We start from the raw sequence: 19683 nt of genomic DNA, 5'->3' as shown, positions 1-19683 counted from the left end.
ATGGAGTTATTGGCTCGTAAAAATACTTGAAATAGTTTAGAATTTAGGTGCACTGATGTATCACATTACCCCAGAGGCGTAGCGACCCTTCCCGGCGCCCGGGGACAAACTTTTCGATTTGCACCCCCCCCCTCAAGATTTCGATTTGCACCCCCCCTCAAACTTTCGATTTGCACCCCCCCCCTCAACATTTCGATTTGCACGCCCCCCCCCTCAAACTTTCTATTTGCACCCCCCTCAACCTTTCAATTTATTTTTCCAACCAATTTTGGCGCCCCCTAAGGTCGGCGCCCGTGGACATATGTCCCCCCCCCCTTTCGCTACGCTACTGCATTACCCCATGACTCCTCTGAGCACCAACAACCTGTGTCCCCAGGTGCCGACTTTGTGATGAAATACGTCAAAGAGCCCAACACCAGCAAATGTTTTCTGTCCCTCACGAGGGAAGGCCAGCCAATCAAAAGCCAGCGAACCATTTTCTCCGAGAGTTTTTACGTCATGGCCATGGCCGAGATGTACCGAGTCACGAAGGATGACGTCTACAAGGTACTGGATGGGAACTGCTTGTATTTTTATTACAAGCTTTTATTTAACTCACTTCCTCGTCAGTCGTCAGTCTAGACGGAAACGCAGGAGTGAAAATTCGGACAGTTCTACTTGACCGATACGATTCACAGTTGGCACGTGGGTCAAGACATGAAGACAATGCAATCTGAATCTAAATTTGACTTAATTGGATGCCTAATTAATTTTTTATGAATTAATTAAAATTTGGACCGAATTAGTAGGCATGTCTAGCCAACTACACCACACGCGTCATCACCTTCAATAGCTGCGCCATCACGTAATGGCTGCGTTCAAAAACAATTGCGCGCCTACTGAACGTGATGTTCAGTAGGCGCGCAATGGTGTTTAGTCATGGAACTCTATTGTAAATAAAACAGTAAAGTACTGAAAAAAAATTCATAAAAAACGTTTTAATAACAAGCTTTTATGTAATGATGCACTAAAAAGTAGAAAATAAATTATATACCACTATTTAAATAACTATAAAGAAAAGCGTGGGTGTCTTCCTTAACATTAGTAAAGGTATCCAATAGATACTAAAGTGACCCACGCTTTTCTTTATAGTTATTTAAATAGTGGTATATAATTTATTTTCTACTTTTTAGTGCATCATTACATAAAAGCTTGTTATTAAAACGTTTTTTTACAAGCTTTTATTTAACTCACTTCCTCTGTCGTCAGTCGTCAGTCTGTCTAGACGGAAACGCAGGAGTGAAAATTCGGACAGTTCTACTTGACCGACACGATTCACAGTTGGCACGTGGGTCAAGACATGAAGACAATGCAATCTGAAACTAAATTTGACTTAATTGGATGCCTAATTAATTTTTTATGAATTAATTAAAATTTGGACCGAATTAGTAGGCATGTCTAGCCAACTACACCACACGCGTCATCACCTTCAATAGCTGCGCCATCACGTAATGGCTGCGTTCAAAAACAATTGCGCGCCTACTGAACGTGATGTTCAGTAGGCGCGCAATGGTGTTTAGTCATGGAACTCTATTGTAAATAAAACAGTAAAGTACTGAAAAAAAATTCATAAAAAACGTTTTAATAACAAGCTTTTATGTAATGATGCACTAAAAAGTAGAAAATAAATTATATACCACTATTTAAATAACTATAAAGAAAAGCGTGGGTGTCTTCCTTAACATTAGTAAAGGTATCCAATAGATACTAAAGTGACCCACGCTTTTCTTTATAGTTATTTAAATAGTGGTATATAATTTATTTTCTACTTTTTAGTGCATCATTACATAAAAGCTTGTTATTAAAACGTTTTTTTACAAGCTTTTATTTAACTCACTTCCTCTGTCGTCAGTCGTCAGTCTGTCTAGACGGAAACGCAGGAGTGAAAATTCGGACAGTTCTACTTGACCGACACGATTCACAGTTGGCACGTGGGTCAAGACATGAAGACAATGCAATCTGAAACTAAATTTGACTTAATTGGATGCCTAATTGATTTTTTATGAATTAATTAAAATTTGGACCGAATTAGTAGGCATGTCTAGCCAACCACACCACACGCGTCATCAATAGCTGCGCCATCACGACCACGTAATGGCTGCGTTCAAAAACCATTGCGCGCCTACTGAACGTGATATTCAGTAGGCGCGCAATGGTTTTTAGTCATGTAACTCTATTGTAGATAAAACATGTAAAGTACTGAAAAAAAAATTCATAAAAAACGTTTTAATAACAAGCTTTTATGTAATGATGCACTAAAAAGTAGAAAATAAATTATAGACTACTATTTAAATAACTATAAAGAAAAGCGTGGGTGTCTTCCTTAACATTAGTAAAGGTATCCAATAGATACTAAAGTGACCCACGCTTTTCTTTATAGTTATTTAAATAGTAGTCTATAATTTATTTTCTACTTTTTAGTGCATCATTACATAAAAGCTTGTTATTAAAACGTTTTTTATGAATTTTTTTATGAATTTTTACAAGCTTTTTTTTAACTCACTTCCTCTGTCTGTCTGTCTAGACGGAAACGCAGGAGTGAAAATTCGGACAGTTCTACTTGACCGATACGATTCACATTTGACACGTGGGTCAAGACATGAAGACAATGCAATCTGAAACTAAATTTGACTTAATTGGATGCCTAATTAATTTTTTATGAATTAATAAAAATTTGGACCGAATTAGTAGGCATGTCTAGCCAACCACACCACACGCGTCATCACCTTCAATAGCTGCGCCATCACGTAATGGCTGCGTTCAAAAACCATTGCGCGCCTACTGAACGTGATGTTCAGTAGGCGCGCAATGGTTTTTATTCATGTAACTCTATTGTAAATAAAACATGTAAAGTACTGAAAAAAAAATTCATAAAAAACGTTTTAATAACAAGCTTTTATGTAATGATGCACTAAAAAGTAGAAAATAAATTATAGACTACTATTTAAATAACTATAAAGAAAAGCGTGGGTGTCTTCCTTAACATTAGTAAAGGTATCCAATAGATACTAAAGTGACCCACGCTTTTCTTTATAGTTATTTAAATAGTAGTCTATAATTTATTTTCTACTTTTTAGTGCATCATTACATAAAAGCTTGTTATTAAAACGTTTTTTATGAATTTTTTTTACAAGCTTTTATTTAACTCACTTCCTCGTCAGTCTGTCTAGACGGAAACGCAGGAGTGAAAATTAGGACAGTTCTACTTGACCGATACGATTCACAGTTGGCACGTGGGTCAAGACATGAAGACAATGCAATCTGAAACTAAATTTGACTTAATTGGATGCCTAATTGATTTTTTATGAATTAATTAAAATTTGGACCGAATTAGTAGGCATGTCTAGCCAACCACACCACACGCGTCATCAATAGCTGCGCCATCACGACCACGTAATGGCTGCGTTCAAAAACCATTGCGCGCCTACTGAACGTGATATTCAGTAGGCGCGCAATGGTTTTTAGTCATGTAACTCTATTGTAGATAAAACATGTAAAGTACTGAAAAAAAATTCATAAAAAACGTTTTAATAACAAGCTTTTATGTAATGATGCACTAAAAAGTAGAAAATAAATTATAGACTACTATTTAAATAACTATAAAGAAAAGCGTGGGTGTCTTCCTTAACATTAGTAAAGGTATCCAATAGATACTAAAGTGACCCACGCTTTTCTTTATAGTTATTTAAATAGTAGTCTATAATTTATTTTCTACTTTTTAGTGCATCATTACATAAAAGCTTGTTATTAAAACGTTTTTTATGAATTTTTTTTTATTCTAGGATGAGAGCCGGACAGTTTCTCCCAGGCATATCTTCGAGGGGGGGGGGGGGGCAGAACCCGAAGAAAGTCTACCGCCCTCCCCCCGAACGAAATGGAATTTATATAGAAAATATATACTTTTAACAATGTCCGCCCCCCCCCTCCCGGAAGACACTAATTCATTGTCTGTGGGAGAGACAAGGGGGGTGGACCTAGATTTCTGAAAGGGGATGGGGGTTACAATAGTTTAACTATACATTTTTAAATATGAATTATGAATTCTTCTTATCCCCCCTCCCCCCCCCCCCCCCCCCAAAAAAAAAACCTATGATTAACACTTCTTTTTGCTATTAAATAGAGGCGCGTATGTTTCTTAGTGCACATGGTAATCGTTGTTCGGCAAAGATAGGTTTTTCATTGGGCAAGTTTTTAGTATCTGACGGTGTGGTCAGAGAGTAAAGTCCGTGGAATGTCTCTGATTCCACCCTGCTCTGATGGGTACCTGACTCGAGTTGAGTTTCTTCCAGGCTTCTCTTCTCGAAGAAAGTCTTCCACCCCCCCCCCCCCCTTCCGAACGAAATGGAATTTATATAGAAAACATAATTTTTCCTGTGTCCGCGCCCCCCCCCCAAATATCAAGTCAAGTACCCCCCCCCCCCCGGAGAAAAAAGTCTGGAAGAAACAACACTGCTCTAGTTACAGCAGCTGTATTGGGCTTGTTTTACATCCATTCGCGTCGGGGGCTATAATAAATGTAGTGATGGCGAAGATTCAACCAGCACACAGAAGCAGTAACGTTTGCCGACTTGGTTCCCAGAAAGAGGCGATGGCTATGATGAAGCAGATCGTGCAGTGGGTCAAGGTCGATGGCTCCGGGCTTGGTCCCAGACTGCCCCCGCCAGTGCCGACGTCATCACTGGCCGTGCCGATGATCCTGCTGATGCTGATTGACGAGCTGACCATCATGGACCCTCAGCACTCGGCAGGATACAACGATCTGGCAGAGTGGTGTTTGCAGGATGTCTTGAAGCACGTGCAGCGAGGGGGCGTGGTGCTGGAGAACGTCTCCGAGGACGGCGAGGAACTTCCGGGAAGTGTTGGGAGGTTAATGAATCCAGGTCAGAGGTCAAAATGCTTCATAAAATAAAATGTACTTTATAATTAATTCACAATTATTTTAGTTACATATTTCAGTGCCCACATTTTTAGGAAATGAAAATTCAAAAAAAAAAAAATATATTGTTTATTTATTTATTTTTTAAAAACTTTCCAATACTTTTTAAAATCCCACCACTAAGGCCACGCCATAGAAACTGGGTGGGTTCTGCTCGAGCAGGCTGTGAACAAAAATAAACCAGAGCTAAAGCAAGTGGCCTTGGAGACGTTCATCATGGAGTCGTTCAACAGGGGGTGGGACGACGATTACGGCGGCCTCTTCTACTTCATTGATGCAGACGACCGCCCTCCTGTCCAGCTCGAATGGGATATGAAAGTAGGTCACGTGGGTATTAATTAACAGAACACGTGATTGCAATTAGGGGTTGAATAGAAGTTTTAAAAACCATTTGCAAAACATAATTTAATTTTGTAAGTAAGAAGTTTTTAAAATAATATTAGTAAATCGTCATGTTATAGTGTTTATTTTGGGCACCATTACAGGGGGGGGGGAGTCGGAGTACGTACACTGTCGAACTCCCCCCCCCCCCCCCCCCCCGGGACAAATAGAAAGAAACATTAATTTAAAATGGAAAATATATGATTTAACCACTGTGCGACCACACCCACCCCGCTCAAACAAAAATATCTGATCGAAACTTAGTGCAGTGGCGTAGCGAGGTCGGGTGTCACCCGGTGCGGCACTTAATGGTGTCATCCCCCCCCCAGAGGCGTGCCGACTCTTCCCGGGGACAAACTTTCAATTTCCGATTTGCACCCCCCCCCCTCAAACTTTCGATTGCACCCCCCCCCCCCTAAAATTTTTCTCTATATATTTTTCTATTTTTTTATGCCTTGGTGTTACCCCCCCCCCCCCCCTAAATGGTGTCACCCGGTGCGATCCGCACCCCCTCGCTACGCCTCTGGCTCAGTGAATTACAGTCCAAATGTGTGCATATTTTTTCCTAGCTTTGGTGGCCCCACTGTGAGTCTATGGTCGCCTTCCTGATGGCCTACAAACACACGGGTGAACACAAGTACCTCAAACAGTTTGCCAAAGTTTTCGACTACTCCTACAGTCATGTAAGTGCCTTGAACCTTGATTGGTGCCAATAATTGTACAGGGGTGGCTCCCACGTTGGTATATTTAAAGAAAACTTACTAGCAGTAGGTCGTACCAATATTTTTTTAATGTTGCTACCCTCGGTTAAAAATTAGCTGAGATGTAACGCATACCAAAGGAAAAAAGCGGACATGTTTTTACAAGCGGGTGTTAGGGTGTAGTAATTTTCTCAAAGACCGTATTTCTCAAAAAATTTTCTTCTCCTAAAACATTTCAATTACGTTTTATTACTATTTCAACCTACGTATTAAAAAAAAAAAACAGGACTGATCTTCCTTTAAATTCTAGTGTCTTCATATGTAACAGTAATTTTTTTTTAACCCCTGATGCGTTAAAATTTTATTTCTCTCTGTCAGACTGCCTCCCATATATACATATATACATTGTTTTAAAATTTGATGTTTCAGTTTGTGGACTTTAAGCAGGGTGAGTGGTTTGGCTATCTCAGCCGTGAAGGAAACGTTAAAATCAATGCCAAAGGGGGAGAATGGAAAGGTAATACAAGATTAAAAAAGAGTTGTCTCCCTTCTCATTGAATATTTTTTAAAAAAAAGTTGAATACGAGCAGTAAAATAACCCTCTTTTCCTCCCATAGGGTGTTTCCATGTGCCCCGTACCCTCATGCTCTGTGAACAAATGCTCAAAGAACTTTTACAAAAACAAGGTCAGACTTAAAGAGTTTGGCTGTACACACCACACCAGCTGTGCACAACAGCCAGTGATTCAAGTCATCAACTCAGGATGTTTACATCCAGAAACATTCAACAAAGTCCATGACCACAGCGTATTTCTGATATGTATATCACCATGTATTATATAAGATTGCAGGAATAATTTACAGATCAACACAACTGTGTACGTGTTTGTACATTTATGTAACTATAACATACTTGTTTTAAGTAATAAAATGATTGTCCACAATTACACGTTTGTTTTTAGATATGTGAAATTAAAAAATTACGCATCAAATAGAGGAAAAATCAAGTCCGAACTTTTTACTAAGTAACTTAACTAAAATGTTAGTCTCAATTTAATAAAAATGTAATACTTTTTTTTGAATCTCATCCTTAATAAAACATATAGTTAGATCTCAATTCCTCCACAGTGTGAACCCATTTAACAAGACTATAGGAAACTATAAAAACTTAACAAGCTTAAAACAACAGTATACTATAAATTCAGCTTGACTTTGTTTAGAGATAAAATAATCCAACTATGAATCCAACAGTGCTCTGCACTACTGTGAAACAAGCTACAAAACTGTCAACTATTCAACATCTTTCCTTAACTATCACAAACATCAAGTATTTAATAAATTAAGTCACCAGTGTTTGTGTATAACTGCAGACAAGCATTCAAGTATTTAGAATTAAACCACCAGATTAAAAAAAAACAAGAAACAATTATGTTGGGTTAGTCAAGAAAACTTTATTACTTTATACAGAACTGATACAACATTACACTTGTCATATCATCGTGACTCCCACCCAATCAACATTCAACAACAGCGGAATCTCACAGTCAAACATTGTATGATTGGCAAAATCTAAAATAACTCAAAATTAACTAGTCTAATATAAGTTTAGTAGTTTAATGTAGCAAAATTTGCTTTACTGGTACTATAATTGTACTGCTAACAAAACAGAAATTTTTAAACACATGTTAAGTGGTATCAAATTGATTACTAATCTTTACAAATATATAATTTAAACATAAGCCACCCAAGTATTGTTGTTCAGTGTGAACATGAAATTCAATAATCTCTGCTTGGTTTAAAATTTGAACACTATGTATTTTTTATTTTCATTGAAAACATTAGATAGCATAAAAAAATATTTAAGTTTAAAAAAAAAGAGCGTTGGTGTTATAAATAAAAGTCTTTAAGCAGCTTCTCCTTTTTCCATATAAATGCTGACTAGACTTCCACTTTGTTTGTTATGGTGGGGATCTGGTTTACAGCGGTGGGTTCCATGTTGGAGTAGATGAGAAATATCAGGATGAGAATGACAACAGCACCCACAATCTTCACCCATGTTGGAATTCCACCACTTGTTCTTTCTTTAGACCTACAGTAATAAGCACAAAGTTGGATAGTTTAAATACTTGAATACTAAAAAAAAAAAATGGTCAAGAATACATTAGAGATAAGGACCTTTTTAAAGTGGAAATTCTTTTTAAATTATTAAAAAAGAAAACCTTCTTACCTATTCAACTTTTACCCTTTATTTAATGAACTTCAGTTTTAATAATAAAAATCCAGTTCAAAATAAGATTGTGAAGCATAAAGTAAATTAAAAAAAAATTATTAAAGAAAGACAACTGGAATAAAAAATGATGTACCTTTCAGTGCGTTCTGTCTGCACATCTGTGGCTGGGGTGTAGGAGACTGTTGTCCTGCGTGAGCTGGAGAGTGTTGGTCTACTTTCTATCCTGGGGGAGTAGGTTTCTGGGGTTGGTCTACTTTCCATTCTGGGGGTGTAGGCTTCTGGGATGTCTCTTCTCATGCGTGTTGTTTCTGATGTCTCAGATCTGGACCTGATTTGTTACAAAATGACAAGGTTATTTTTTTCCTGTTATGTCAATGTAAATACTGAGATAATAATTATGTAGATCACAAAATAATAAACAAACACAGATCCTTTCACTTACACTTGATATTAGACAAATAGTAATTAAAAAGGCAGTGTTGCTATACACATTGATATAAGTATTATAAGGCACCACACTACTTCAAGTGTTAAAATTGAACAAAATATACACACATGGGAAAAATACCAGTCAACTCTACAAAAAATGTAATATGTAAATCTTACATGACTGGAGTTCTCTCAAGAACAGGTTGCCTGATTTGAACCACTGAAAAAAAAAACAGATCTTATTAGTTTGCTGTATCTAAATTTTTAAAAACAAACTTCTCTAAAGTTTGTGCATTTTATATTTTTTATATACAATTTAAAATTGTAAAATTAAACTGATACTGGAAACTTAAACACTAAAGTCAATTTCATGAGACAGTAACATTTAACTAGTTTCTTTCATTAGTTTAGACTAGTTTTTAAAATTTAATTGGTGAAGACTAATTGCTTAATAAGAATAAGAAAGACCAAACTTAATCTTTATCTTCACAAAATTCAATTAAAATGCCTGGTGAAGATTCAAAGTAAAAAATCTAATGACACAACCGAGCTAACACTTACACTTAAATGCATCATATTAAAGACAAAGAAAATATATCATGCACATTAAAATTAAAAGAAAAAAGAATTAAAAAATAATTTTTATCAAATTTACCTTCATCTTCGTCATCATCATCTTCATCTACTGGATCATACTGATGAGAGGGTGGTGAGTCCAGACCAGTTTTTAGCTTTATTAACTTGCGTTCATATGTTTTTCTTGTAGCCCCTATTGAATGCAAAACAAACATATATTGGATAACAAGTAAATTATAAGTCAGCTGTATTGTGAAAAATGATTTATGAGCAGTTAGTATTAGTACTAATGTTAGAAATAGGTGTACTTTTGTTAAAATATGTGCTATTATAATTAATGATGACTAAACTATTTTTGTATGTTAAATATTTTTAAACTGATTGTCAATAGTGGCAGGTACAAACCATTGATTGGGCCAACATCAACTCCATAATCTTTCAACATCTGGGATAATTCTTGGTCACTGAGAGAGCTGAAGTCAAGGTTTTGTCCGACTGGTGGCATTTTCTTTAGTTAGTTTCTGAAAGTTAAAACTACAATTAATGAAAATTTATTGAAAAAATAGAAGCAGTGAAGCAGTCTCTTGCTTAACTCGAATTTATTGCATTATTTTAAATGAACTGATTTTAAAAGTCATGCCTATGTGTAAAGGATATTAAAAACAATTCTGTATTGTCTCAGACTAAAATAACAATGAAGATTAATCCAACTCTGTGAAGCGTTTAAGGGCTAAGCTGAATCCATAAAGCAGATTCCTCCATTGTGGAGATGAGAAAAAATTTGTAACCTGCTGTTAGCAGATATGACGTGTAACACAAAACAGAATGGTGAGGTGGTAAAAATTCAAGAACAGCCAAAATATTCACATGACAGGCCACCATTTGTAAGGTACGGAAAAAACTCAAATTTTTGTTTGGTTAGCATACATGTGAAGTTTGGTTAACATACGTGTAAAGTTTGGTCATGAGAAGAACAGAGAGGAGACCTCTATAGTTGGGAATGTAGCCATTGCTAACTTTTGGCTACATCATCATCTTTTCCCAGTGATCTGCAAGTAGCAGTAGCTACTTTCCAACATTTACTGCCATACAGTTGGACCCTAAAGACATTACTTTTGTAAAGTGTGCATTAGGTCTTGGCAGATTTTTTGGTATGCATGCATAAAATTGCTCTGCTTTAGAGATGTATGTTTTCATTTCAGTGCTTAAATCTTTTACATCCTCTATTTATGTGTTGTTTGCTTTAATGGACTCTTGGCTAGTTTAACTTTGTTTTATAATTTTGGTTTTATGTTGAGTTTGAGTCCAACTCCGTTGGCAAAATAGTATGTTTAGCTTTTCTTGCTTGTCTTTTTGAATACTAGCTAGTAGTTATGTTTGCAAAATCTAGGTCCTCTAGGCTCGTTGTTAGTGCCTATCTTGCTATGTCTGCAGTTTGCATCAGATAGTCAATTACTAGGTTAAAAAGCAGTGGGGATAGAACACATTTTGTGCCCTGACAACCCCAGAGCTATACAAGCGAGAGTCTCAACTCCTGGCAGGTTCAACCAAGCTGGGGAATCTGAGTGGACAGGTGTCAGATGACAGTTAACAATCTGGTGCTCCAGGTTGGGAGTTGTACATAAAGTCGGCAACCTTATGCCTTATTTTGTAACAAAAAAAAAGAGAACTCGCTTCAGAAACCAAAGCAGAAATTTATAAAACTTGCTACACATAAATAGACAGTTAATTTAAACAAGGCTCGACCTTCAACTATTCACTTAAATGGTTCACACACATTAAGAAAGTGCACACACAACCGTGTATCACCAGCCAGTGGTGTCATCATTCAAGAAAAAAATTTACACAGACCAGTGCTGCCATAAGATCTACCAACTCAAATGGCAGAGTCATCAATGTCTGACATGAGCATGGTGACAATGGTTCATGTCATCAATGACGTCGCCAACTAAGTAGAGCCCACTATGTTGGAAGATGATGTACTTTATAATTATGTCATTGTCTAGATTAAAAAAAAAACAACTTGCAACTTCAAAACTCAAATTTCTGCCTTTGGACACCCGTCCCTGCTTGTGTATAGAGTATAGTTTATTCATTTACTTTCTATTTTAATAAGTGAAACAAACATATAAATAATGTTGTTCATTGTTTTATTAATTAAAAGACAGCAAAAACAAATAAATTAAAAAAAAACTGAAGGGACTTGTGTGTTAGTTTTAATTAAATTTATTAGCAACTAGATCTAGATTTTTTCTAGATCAAAAATAGAACATAAATTTACAGTAATTAATTAAACTGAAGATAATAAGAGAATAGAAAGTGAATTTTCATTATAGAAACAAATGTACACAAAAATATTATTTACACATACAAATGTACACGGGAACATAAATTTATATAATACTATCTAACCCATCATGTGCGCTGCTGCTCTCTCAGGAGGAAGGCAGAGACATATATATATAAATTTTATATAACAAAATTTACAAAACTGTTGCCGCTGCTCTGCATTAACATTTTTTGAAGTGTGTGTGTGCAACATGCATGCCACAAATATCTCACTGTACCTACAGATTTCTATTGAAAGCAGATCTCAGGAGAGAGCCAGAACAAAATTTATGTTAGATCATCCTCTAATAACATGACATCATTTCAGCAGATGTTATTATCACTGCCACCATTTTCCTGAATCTCCATACTATCTTCATCTTTTTTGTGTTTCTTTGCTTTTGGGCCACATGCTTTTTTTTCTTTCTTCTGTAGACCTTCTGTTTTTCTCTTTTCTTTGATCAACTTCTGAAATTGCTTTTTTTCTTTTTTCTTCTTGGATTCTTCCCGCAGTAATTTCTTCCCCACTTTTTTTCTTCCTGCTTCTTCTTTCTCACACAATTTTCTTTTCAATGCCTCTCGGAATTCATGTTCACTTACAAGATTTGGCGGAGTTGGAAATAATTTTTTTGTTGCTTTGCCTTTTCTATTTGGGGATATAAACAAAGGGATTTTTAAAATATCATCCACTGTTAGGGTAGCTTTCATTTGTTCAGGTACATTTACTTCACCAGATTTAATAAGCTTTAATGAGAGCTTTTTAAATTTATTAAAATCCTTCTCTTCATGGCGACACGAAAAATCAGAAACTTGGGTACCCGCAAGCTTGGAAAAAAAAGATACAAGTTGTTTTCTAGATATGTCTTCTTTTAAGAAAAAAGCCAAGTCTTTTAAAGCTCTCAACTGCTGGGCAGTGAACTCAGATTCAAATACATTATTAGTTGATGTTGAGGCAGAGCAGTCATCAAAAATATGAGCAGAGTTTGAAGGTTCAGTACTGATTTGCGTGCTGTCCAAAATAAGATCAGAGGTTGAGGGTTCAGTGCTGATTTCGGTATTGTCGAAACTTAGGTCAAACATAGCGGGTTCAGTGGTAATTTCTGTGTCATTGTCAAAATCAAGTGAAGGCAGAATGATAACATGTTGGTCTAATTGGTTTTCAGATTTTACAGGACAGGAGAAATGAGACATAGTTTGGGTTTGTTCAGAGGTGGATGGTTGTTGATTGCTTGTTGCAGTGGTTGCATCACCAGTTGGTGCAGCACGGTAGACCTTGCTTGGTTCCAACTTCCCAGACTTAAGAACCTTGTCTGGGTTATATGGATATATTCCGGCAGCCTCAAAACTCTTGGCGGCTATTTCTGCTGTTGCTGCTTTATACCAAACTGGTCTCAGCACCATTGCAAATGATTCCAAATTTACCCCGTCGCCTGTTTGATTTATGTGCTGACGTAAAGCTTCAGCCCAAGCAGTCTTGATAACCCCAAAGAAGGCTTGATCTAAGGGTTGCATCAAATGACTGGCATTGGCTAGGAGACAGTACAGAATTATGTCATTTTCTGAGCACAATTCTGAGGTCTCCAAAAGCGAAGTGTGGCTAGTGTGGCCATCCACTAGAAGAAGGACTGGCTTCTTGAGATGTTTTACAGCTGGGATGAAACTATCCCTGAGCCAAGAGTGGAAAATGGCAGCATTGATCCATCCATTGTTGGAGAGCTGTAAGTTGGCCTCAGGGAATGCCGCTAGCAAATTTTTTTGGGGAATGCGTTTGTGAGGATAAATCAACATGGGCGGGGTGTACTGCCCAGTAACGCTAGTGCAGGCCAATACTGTCACCTGATGTTTTGTGAAAGGTGTGACCCTGTAGACATGTTTGGAGCCTTTACAGGCTTTTACTTTTCTGTTTTTCATGTCGAAACTGAAACCTGTTTCATCAGCATTGAAAATCCTTTCAGGGGATTCCAAAATCGTAGGGTCGATTCCATCCACACATGTCTTGAATCTAGAAAACCATTTTTCTACCGCTGCTGGGGTTATAATAGCTCTTTCTTTTCCAAGTGACATGGGAGTTCTCATTGACAGCTGAGGATGGCGCTTCAAAAAGCCGTACAACCACCTGGTTGATGGGACTTCAGATTTGCTTTTGGAAGCAGCATTTCTTAGTGCCATAATGGCTTTGGCTGTTGCTTTGACATCTTCATGTGTCTTTCCAAAGCCACGTTGCGCCAAATCAATCAGCCACTTTGAGAGCAGGTTTTCTTCCTCTGCTGTGAGAAGAGTGTGTTTCGTGACCACGACTGGTCGTCTTCCTACCAATTTATCACGCAACGTAGAGAAAGGGATTCCAAATTTGGAGGCTGTTTCTCTAATCGACGACTCTTTAGATCTGATACTGGCTATGGCAGCATTAACAACGTCAGGGCTATGAATAACTCGCTTGAGACGTTTTTTTACTGATTGCTCAGACATGTTTGTAGAGATTCAAACTAGAAGTAGGTCATCTAAAATATTTTTTTAAAATACAGAAATTTAGAAAATCTATAGACTTAGATTTAAAGTATCTAGACTAGCTTAAGTCTCTATTTAAAATAAGATAGAACTACTAAGATTTTTACTGGTGTACGCAGCAAGGGTAATGCTAAAAAATGTATGCAGACATGCCAAGTCATCGCGACCAAATGAAGCAACAGTCATCCATAAAAATAAAAAGAGGTTTTTGAAGTAAAAAAAGAGGAACATAAGATAAATAAGCCTTACATAATGAATTGTCCACATCAGGTACGAGTTATTAATTTTAATAGTGATATATTGCTAATATCTAGCAGGATGGTAGGCACATGTGCGCATGCCATATCTGCAGACACCCATTTTTTCCCCCCTAAGATTGCGTAAATAACTGTTACTATATAATTTATAGTGTAATATATATATATATATATGTATTTATATATAAGACCCAGATCAGAGGGGAAAATTGAACCAATCAAGTCCAGGTTTGTGAGTAATACTATAAAAAAGACAGCATCTCTCATTTAAATCAATTTCTGGACCAGTTCTACTTCTACTAGAAGTTTTAGCTATATATTTACCTAGACTATTTAAATTAGATCTTTGACAGGTCGTAACTTCAAAATTAACAGTGAAAATAGTCTATATATATATATAAAATTCTCTACGTAGGGACCATACAAGACACCACCAAGTAAGGGCTTAGCTGTTCCTTCCCCGCTCTCTAGGCTTATCGCTACCACCCATACCCCACCAGTCTGGTGAGCTGTGGTTCACCCCGAAAATGTTTACAATGTGATGGCTGTTAGGGGCAGATAATTCAGCTTTTAAACAATTTGAAACCAAGTTCTCCTTGATCTTTTCATTGTCGTCTGTAAACTGGCGACACAGACGACCGCTTTCATGGGGGGGGGGGGGGGGGGGGGGGGGGGGGTGGAGGGGAAGAGGAGGAGGGGGAGAAGAGAGGGTAGTGTCGAATTCACAAATTATGAATTACTAAAAAGTAGCAAATAAAACATCTAAATAGCGGCATGGGTCATCTCCTATAATATAATGGCAAAACATTTTTTAATTCTAATGATAAATTATGAAATGGGTAATTCTGCAGGCTTGTTTCAGTTTGATGGTATGATTTTTTTTAAAAAGTTGATTTTACTATGAGTAGCTTGGCTTATGCAAAACCATGGTAAACTCTTCATTTATGAACACTTCAGTTTCAAGTGCTTTCGTTTTCCCCTTTAAATAACTTTTTTAAATGTTGCATGGTACGCAATTTTCTATTTTTCAACACCCGGATTAAAGTGACGTAAGGTTGGACTTAGTGGCAAAACTTGAATTAGTCAACAATTAGCTAAAAGGTTACACTAAAAATAGCTTCTATATAACTATGGAACATCAAAATGTCAAAGCTAATGGGTTTTTTTAAATTAAGCAATAAAAAATGGGTATTCGCAGACAAGTTAGGCCTTTTAATTTGGGCTCTTCACCAAGTGAACGCCAAACAATATGTGTATAATTGTGCAGAATATTATTAGTATTATATAAATCACATGCGTTTTCTGAGAAATCAGAAAGCAATCGGGGGCCTACTTAAAAAACAAGAATATCTAATTGTAGGAATTCAAAATCACACATATTATTAAAGTAAAATTGTTGGGGAGTGTTAAGGTACCATTTGTTTTTTTCTATGTTCAGTAGTTTAGTTAGGTCTAGTGGTTACTGAGTGACCACTTGGTAATTGGAAGTTACTCTATGAACTCTAAGTCCTATCTAGAACTATTAGGCCTATAGTAATTAATTATTAATTAAAGTAGTCCGCCTGAAACGTCACGCTCCAGATTTTTTCGTTTGTTACATTTATTTTAGGGGTCTTATACAAGACAAATGAAAAACCTGCTAATCTCGCAAAATCTCATCAGTATTATAATGCGAGACGCAAAGGAAATAATACTATGCCTTAAAATTTGCGAGATTTGTAGTTCTAATTAATACAAGCATTTCTTTTGGAGCACTCTCCGAAAAAACTGAACTGCCACAAAAAAGTCTGACACGCGCGCAAAAGCGCCCGACAGTTCCTAGTGTGTATTTGAGATAATTGATATTAACATAATTAGTTACATTAATGTTGTTTTATTTTTAGACTTTGTCAACCTCGTCTATGCCAATTGTGTGTAAAATAAAATGTAAGCAGTTGGGACATAATTAGTTACATTAATGTTGTTTTATTTTTAGACTTTGTCAACCTCGTCTATGCCAATTGTGTGTAAAATAAAATGTAAGCAGTTAGGACTACTACTAAAACTAGTACTACGTAGAACGCGTGGGTGTTCCTAGTATTTTCTAATTCTGTAGGCCTACTCTATTCATAATACTCCAAACATAATAAATTAATAAACTGATAAACTCTAATATTTTATACAACTAGACTAGATCTAGATATCTAGTTCTAGTGTATAATCTACGGTTGTGTTTATAATAAAATACTAAAAAAAATAGCTCGACGAGGGGGTGCTGTAGATGATCTAGTGAAGCGGCGAATAAAATGGGAGTAATAATAAAAAGGCCGATGCTAACCAGAAAAAGATACGCATGCGCAATGGCGATAAACTACAACTTGTCTGTCTTCGCTGCGATGTTTTCGATGGTACTGCGCGTTACAACAGTAGAACCCTATAGCCCTAACCCCTACCCTAATCCTAGCCCTATCCTAATTTAGCCCTAACCCTATCCATAGGTCACTGCGCATGCGCAGAACTATCTTTTGCCGGCTAGGTGGAGACTGGAGACGTTGGGGCGAAAAATCTTTTTCCGAGTCACTTCGTAATAAAAATGGGAGTTTTACCATAAAATTGTCTAAGTCTAGTAAATAAATAGATCGGGTAAAATCACGATATAGCGTCGGAAATTATTGGGTAATGTTCGTTGAGTTTCGGTAACATTCGTTACTGTAAACCATAGTTTATTTGACCGTTGAAAGAAAAATAAAGTCAAGTGCATTAAATTAATGGGTAATCTATCGTTTTGGGTACGTAAAATCGCCCGCGGCTAGTAATGTACGAAAAAGTTACCTCATTGTCAAGGCTTTAATTGAGGTATATTTTGATATATTTGTGTCAAATATTATAGATAAATGAATAAATAACTTAAATCAATAGCTAAATATATCAATATAGGCAAGAAATTAACTTTTAACCGCAGTGTTTGCGAGCAGGATTTCCTATATAAACAGCAGCCATTTGTAAAATAGAGTTGCCTTCCCCTGATCTCGCGCTATAAATTAACAAAGAAAGAACTTAAACAAGATGGCTGCTAGAGTAAATGAGCATGGTTGCATCTGTTGGAAACATCGCTAGTATTCATTTATTATTGAAAAGTTTTAATTCAATTGTTTGAAAACAGGTACATAAATGAAACAAGGAAACATTTTTGTATTTTTCAAAACACAAATCCTCCTCAAAATGTGAAATAATTATTAAAATTTAAGGAGTCACCTGTTTTTCACATTACTAGTCGCGGGCGATTTTACGTACCCAAAACGATAGATTACCAATTAATGTTTTAACTTAATTTAATGTTTAACTGACAAAAAATTAGCAACAATTAGTAAATCTAAATATTATTATTAAAGTCGAGTGTAGTAATTAATGTTTTTTTTAAGAAACAGAAAAAACTTGCAGAAGATTTGCGACAACCAGCTCTAGTTAGTTATGTTAGTAAAATAAGACGATTAGATTTTCTAAAGTTAAAAGTAGTAAGAATAACCAGAATAATGTTTAGTAGCAGCAATAATTAGCACATACACTTAAAATAATTAGAAATACAAAATAATTAGCAAAACAGTATTTAAATTGCAACTAAAATCAATCCTTGCCCATTTTTCAACATTATGTATTAAAAATAATATGGCGGCAAATAAATGATGGTTTACAGTATTTCCGGTGGTTTCCGGAACGGCTCGACAGACTACGCCATGGTTTTACTGTTTTTTACTGCTGTACAGTTCCGGAATAATAACCGACGCTATATCGTGATTTTACCATAGATCGGCCCTACAAATTTTGTCTTAAATAGTCTCTAGATCTAGAAATATCAAAACAGTATTTGGTAGACCTCCTAGAAATGAAAACCAAAACCCACCAAAACCGAAACAACAGTTACAATCCAAGACAAGATAGGCCAGTCGAAAAAAATTGTTATATTTAAATTTCTATTTCCGGTTTATATTGAGCCAAAGGAAATCAATCTACTAACCATAACATTAAAAAGTTAACAGTGAATCACGTTTGAATGATCAAATAAATATTAAATGGTAAAATAACTAAAATGGTTAGGGGTCATCCATAAATGACGTCACACTCGTAGGGGGGAGGGGGGTCCGAAATTTTGTGACGGTGTGTGATGAGGGGGAGGGGGGTGGTCAGATGGTGCAACGTCACACTTTTGCATTATTTAAAAGCAATGTTAGAAAACGAATTTTAGACGTTATTTCGCGTTTTTGAAAACTGTTTTAATAAATAGCAATAGGAGTTTATTAAAATACTCTATTTTGACAGAGTTCAGACAAGATTTTGGAAAAATATCGATGTTTTAAGAAAAATTCAACTGCGATTTTGAGGGGGGGGGGGGGGGGGTGAGGTTGACGTCATTTTAGGGGGGGGTCTGGCTTTTCGTGACGATGAGTGACGGAGAGGAGGGGGGCAGTTAAAAATCGTCCAAAAAGCGTGACGTCATTTATGGATGACCCCTTAGCAACAAATATTGTGTGTGACAACTCATTCTTAAATCCATTAACGTCACAGGTCGCAAAATGATGCCAAGAATCAATCTACCCCCGAATTGTGCTATTTTGATTTATTTAAACTAAATAGATATGAACTATGACTATGTATGTTATGTTTTAGTTTATACAATAAACAACACAATTTGTATAATATGAGCATTGCCTCTCCCCCTTCCCAGAAGCACGTCTGCCCCCCCCCCACACACACACATACGAAATAGAATTCATATAGAAAATATATATTTTGCCGTCTCAGTTTTTATGCATTTTTACTTTCTCATATACAGAGTAGGCCTATAGCGGAAGTATTGTAATCGTGCACAAAAATAACATGAAATTCGGACCGTTTTCACAGTTCTACTTCTCAGCACTTTATCATATACGCAGTATAGGGTTAAATTTTCATCGTGCAAAAATTCTAAATCCAGTTTTATAAAAATTTAGGCGTTTTACGCGTAATCGAGTCGGAAAAACTGTGCTTTGCAATTCAGTCCGCGTGTATGTGTGTGTGAATACGATAACTTGAGTACCGTTAAAGTTAAGTTGATGAAATTTCATGCATAAATATATCAAATTTGTAGTTCTGTATCAACTTTTCAGCGATTTCCGATAACCAGACGGGGAACTTGTTCTACTTTTAGTTTTTCAAAAACCTATAATTTCACATATAAATAAGAGATCTAATACTCTGCCTTCTGTCAATTTTGAGTAATTTCCGTTGACCGGAAATAGTAATTTACGCGATTTCCGATTTCTCAAAAAACGAATATGAATTT

General features: G+C 36.3%; 3 protein-coding genes across 3 annotated transcripts in view; 1 reads left to right on the top strand and 2 right to left on the bottom strand.

Moving 5' to 3' along the window:
• Nucleotides 1-7000, top strand: part of LOC131941973 (N-acylglucosamine 2-epimerase) — a 9361-nt gene extending 2361 nt beyond the window's left edge. The window contains exons 4-9 of the mRNA XM_059301611.1: nt 377-546; nt 4619-4919; nt 5100-5293; nt 5926-6039; nt 6487-6574; nt 6675-7000. Coding sequence (XP_059157594.1) covers nt 377-546; nt 4619-4919; nt 5100-5293; nt 5926-6039; nt 6487-6574; nt 6675-6754 — 947 coding nt within the window. The 3' untranslated portion in view covers nt 6755-7000. The remainder of the gene's footprint in view (nt 1-376; nt 547-4618; nt 4920-5099; nt 5294-5925; nt 6040-6486; nt 6575-6674) is intronic.
• A 723-nt stretch (nt 7001-7723) lies between these two features.
• Nucleotides 7724-18360, bottom strand: LOC131941963 (lamina-associated polypeptide 2, isoforms beta/gamma). The gene is made up of 6 exons (XM_059301598.1): nt 18265-18360; nt 9697-9812; nt 9371-9484; nt 8893-8935; nt 8420-8614; nt 7724-8145 (listed from the first exon to the last, which is right to left on the bottom strand). Exons 2-6 carry the CDS (start codon nt 9794-9796, stop codon nt 7995-7997), a joined length of 603 nt encoding a protein of 200 aa, XP_059157581.1. The 5' UTR covers nt 9797-9812; nt 18265-18360; the 3' UTR covers nt 7724-7994.
• Nucleotides 11655-14353, bottom strand: LOC131941962 (uncharacterized). The gene has a single exon (XM_059301597.1). It carries the CDS (start codon nt 14086-14088, stop codon nt 11944-11946), a length of 2145 nt encoding a protein of 714 aa, XP_059157580.1. The 5' UTR covers nt 14089-14353; the 3' UTR covers nt 11655-11943.
• Nucleotides 18361-19683: the final 1323 nt, after the last annotated feature.

This window comes from Physella acuta, unplaced genomic scaffold (genome assembly GCF_028476545.2).
Source record: "Physella acuta isolate Inbredline_101_S28 unplaced genomic scaffold, ASM2847654v3 ptg000378l, whole genome shotgun sequence".
In the NCBI taxonomy this organism is placed as follows: domain Eukaryota; kingdom Metazoa; phylum Mollusca; class Gastropoda; family Physidae; genus Physella; species Physella acuta.
The sequence above is the reverse complement of the archived record's forward strand: the minus strand, read 5'-3'. Positions and strand labels throughout refer to the sequence as shown.

Excerpts from the sequence above, each read along its gene's own strand:
- LOC131941962 (XM_059301597.1), bottom strand. The coding sequence starts at position 14,088 with ATGTCTGAGCAATCAGTAAAAAAACGTCTCAAGCGAGTTATTCATAGC.
- LOC131941963 (XM_059301598.1), bottom strand. The coding sequence starts at position 9,796 with ATGCCACCAGTCGGACAAAACCTTGACTTCAGCTCTCTCAGTGACCAA. Across the intron at positions 8,936-9,370 it reads TGATGATGACGAAGATGAAG|TGGTTCAAATCAGGCAACCT; the intron begins GTAAATTTGATA and ends TTTTTTTTTCAG. Across the intron at positions 8,615-8,892 it reads CTTGAGAGAACTCCAGTCAT|GTCCAGATCTGAGACATCAG; the intron begins GTAAGATTTACA and ends GTAACAAATCAG.